We start from the raw sequence: 2,073 nt of genomic DNA, 5'->3' as shown, positions 1-2,073 counted from the left end.
GACGTCTTGCGCGCTTGTACCCACACAACGACGGAAACAAGCATCTTCAGTAGCATCAAGGCGCCCAGGACAGCGCCTACGAGGATCAGCGCGAGGTTCAGGGATGGCTCGTCGTCCGGTGGCCGCACGATGGTAACCATTGTCGAGTTGCCACTGGGGATCGATGACGCGGCTAGTGCTGGCGAGATACCCGAGAAGAAGCTCGCGGCGCCAAAACACGAAGACGGGCACGTGCGCGCAGGTTGTGTTGCGTCGGCCTCCGGTAGCACGAGCAGCGACACTTGGTACTGGACCGACGTGGCATTCCGCGGCAAGGCGGCGGCCACGTAAAAGTACTGCGAGACGCTCAAGGGCATAAACGAAGCATTCGCCCAGACGCTCGTGGTCTCGACGTTGTCTTGCAGCGTGTGCAGGCGAAATGCAAGAGTGCAGTCGGTCGCATTGGGCGGCAGCGCGCACGAGCTGGGTGGCATGCTCTCAACGCGCCACGTCACCATGGCGCATGTGTTGGGGCTTGGGCAGAAGGAGGCATCGATGGATGCAATCTCGAACGACGCCCTATGTCGCATGAGAAAAGACTGCGAGCATCACGGACGACGTACATGCTGGTACGTGGGATCTTGTGGCGACGCTTCGCTCGATGGCGTGCACCAATCAGAGGCCTGGAAAACGTATCTTGGGTGTCGATCGTATGGCGGCTACGGCGTTCGGTCTCGTTGTTGACTCGACGCGATTGGGGACGTGCAAAGCATCGCATTCCGATGTGTTTCAATTGTGGCAGCTCACCGTGGCGCGCGTCGCCTTGCGGGTGCAGCCGACGTCATGAATCCGTAGGCAAGTGTCCAAGATCGTCTGGATGAGCTTCTTTTGGGCGTCCAAATGCCCAGCACGACCGAGAAGAGAGCCGCATGGACCGAGGAAAACGTACTAGTAGGACGGATCTCCCGTCGCCTCAGGCAAGTTGGTCCGACTAGCTCAAGTTGCCATCGGTCCAATGGATTTACTCCGTGTGGCGTCAAATTCGCATCGAGAAAAGAGCGGCTTGAACAAATTCTTTGGCATTTCTTGCCAAACAACAGAGCTCGTTTTCGCAGCTCGAGTGAGATTGCTCTGTCACTGGTAGAACATAGTTCTTAACCCTTGGTTCGATATACCTCCGCCTGTACGGCGACTCAATTCACTGGCGTAGGCAGTAGAGCGCCGAGTAGCATGATACGTGCTGACGCGCGCGTCGTCATCCGTACGGCGCCATCGTGTCGGCACGCACCCGACGGGCGATGCTGACGAGCGACGAAAGATACGCGGCGCAGTCGTCCTTGCGTGGTGTCATTTTAATACATACAATAAAATAGTTGTATTGTGTGTTTTTAAATAATGTGACATTGCACTTTCTGGACGGCCCCAAATGGCAGTCCGTGAGGCGTTCCGAGCGATCCTCCAGCAGCAGTCGGCGCTGCTTCAGACGCTCTCGAACGACATGTACGTCTTTCGCTGCCCAATTCTCATGGGCACGACGGGCGGGCACGTCCGCCACTCGCTCGACCACCTTCGCCGGTCGCTCGACGTCGACCACGCTGGCCACATCCGCTACGACATTCGCGTCCGCAACACAGCGATCGAGCTGGACCGCGTCGCGGCCATGGACGAAATGGACCACATTTTGTCGCTAGCTGCGGCGGTCGCGCCATCACACCTGACGTCGCCGGTCCGCGCCGCCTTTATGCTCACCGCCGACGGCAACGAGGTGCAGCTCGCCTCGACCATCGAGCGCGAAATGGCGTTCGCTGTACACCACGCGATCCACCACAACGCGATGATCAAGACAATCTTGCGTGCCAACTTCCCGACGCTGCCGCTACCTGACACGTTTGGCGTCGCGCCGTCGACGCTCAATTTTCGGCAGTCGGAAGCGTCGTCTTCGTAATCGAGCTGTGTGTGCACGCACTTGCGATGTGGTGACTTTGTACGGCAGCGCAAGGTACAGCAAATAATGCGTGGGTCCCGCTACCCTCCCAACTCTAGCTGCAAAGCTGTCTACCACCGCGCATGTCGTCGCATCTCGAAATGTCCAAC

The 2,073-nt window shown here is 58.4% G+C and overlaps 2 protein-coding genes across 2 annotated transcripts; one reads left to right on the top strand and one right to left on the bottom strand.

The window, feature by feature from the left end:
* Positions 1–190: 190 nt before the first annotated feature.
* On the bottom strand, positions 191–473 carry SPRG_18681 (hypothetical protein; the record flags this gene model as incomplete). The annotated part of the gene is made up of 1 exon (XM_012358121.1): positions 191–473. A coding segment is annotated over one exon (283 nt), but the record flags the coding sequence as incomplete, so codon positions are not given.
* A 921-nt stretch (positions 474–1,394) lies between these two features.
* On the top strand, positions 1,395–1,924 carry SPRG_18678 (hypothetical protein; the record flags this gene model as incomplete). Its single annotated transcript, XM_012358120.1, has 1 exon — positions 1,395–1,924. The coding sequence occupies exon 1, from the start codon at positions 1,406–1,408 to the stop codon at positions 1,922–1,924; it is 519 nt and encodes a 172-aa protein (XP_012213510.1). The 5' UTR covers positions 1,395–1,405.
* Positions 1,925–2,073: the final 149 nt, after the last annotated feature.

This window comes from Saprolegnia parasitica (assembly GCF_000151545.1).
Source record: "Saprolegnia parasitica CBS 223.65 unplaced genomic scaffold supercont2.1378, whole genome shotgun sequence".
In the NCBI taxonomy this organism is placed as follows: Eukaryota; Oomycota; class Saprolegniomycetes; order Saprolegniales; family Saprolegniaceae; genus Saprolegnia; species Saprolegnia parasitica.
Note: the sequence above shows the minus strand (reverse complement) of the source record. Positions and strands in the feature narration are given on the sequence as shown.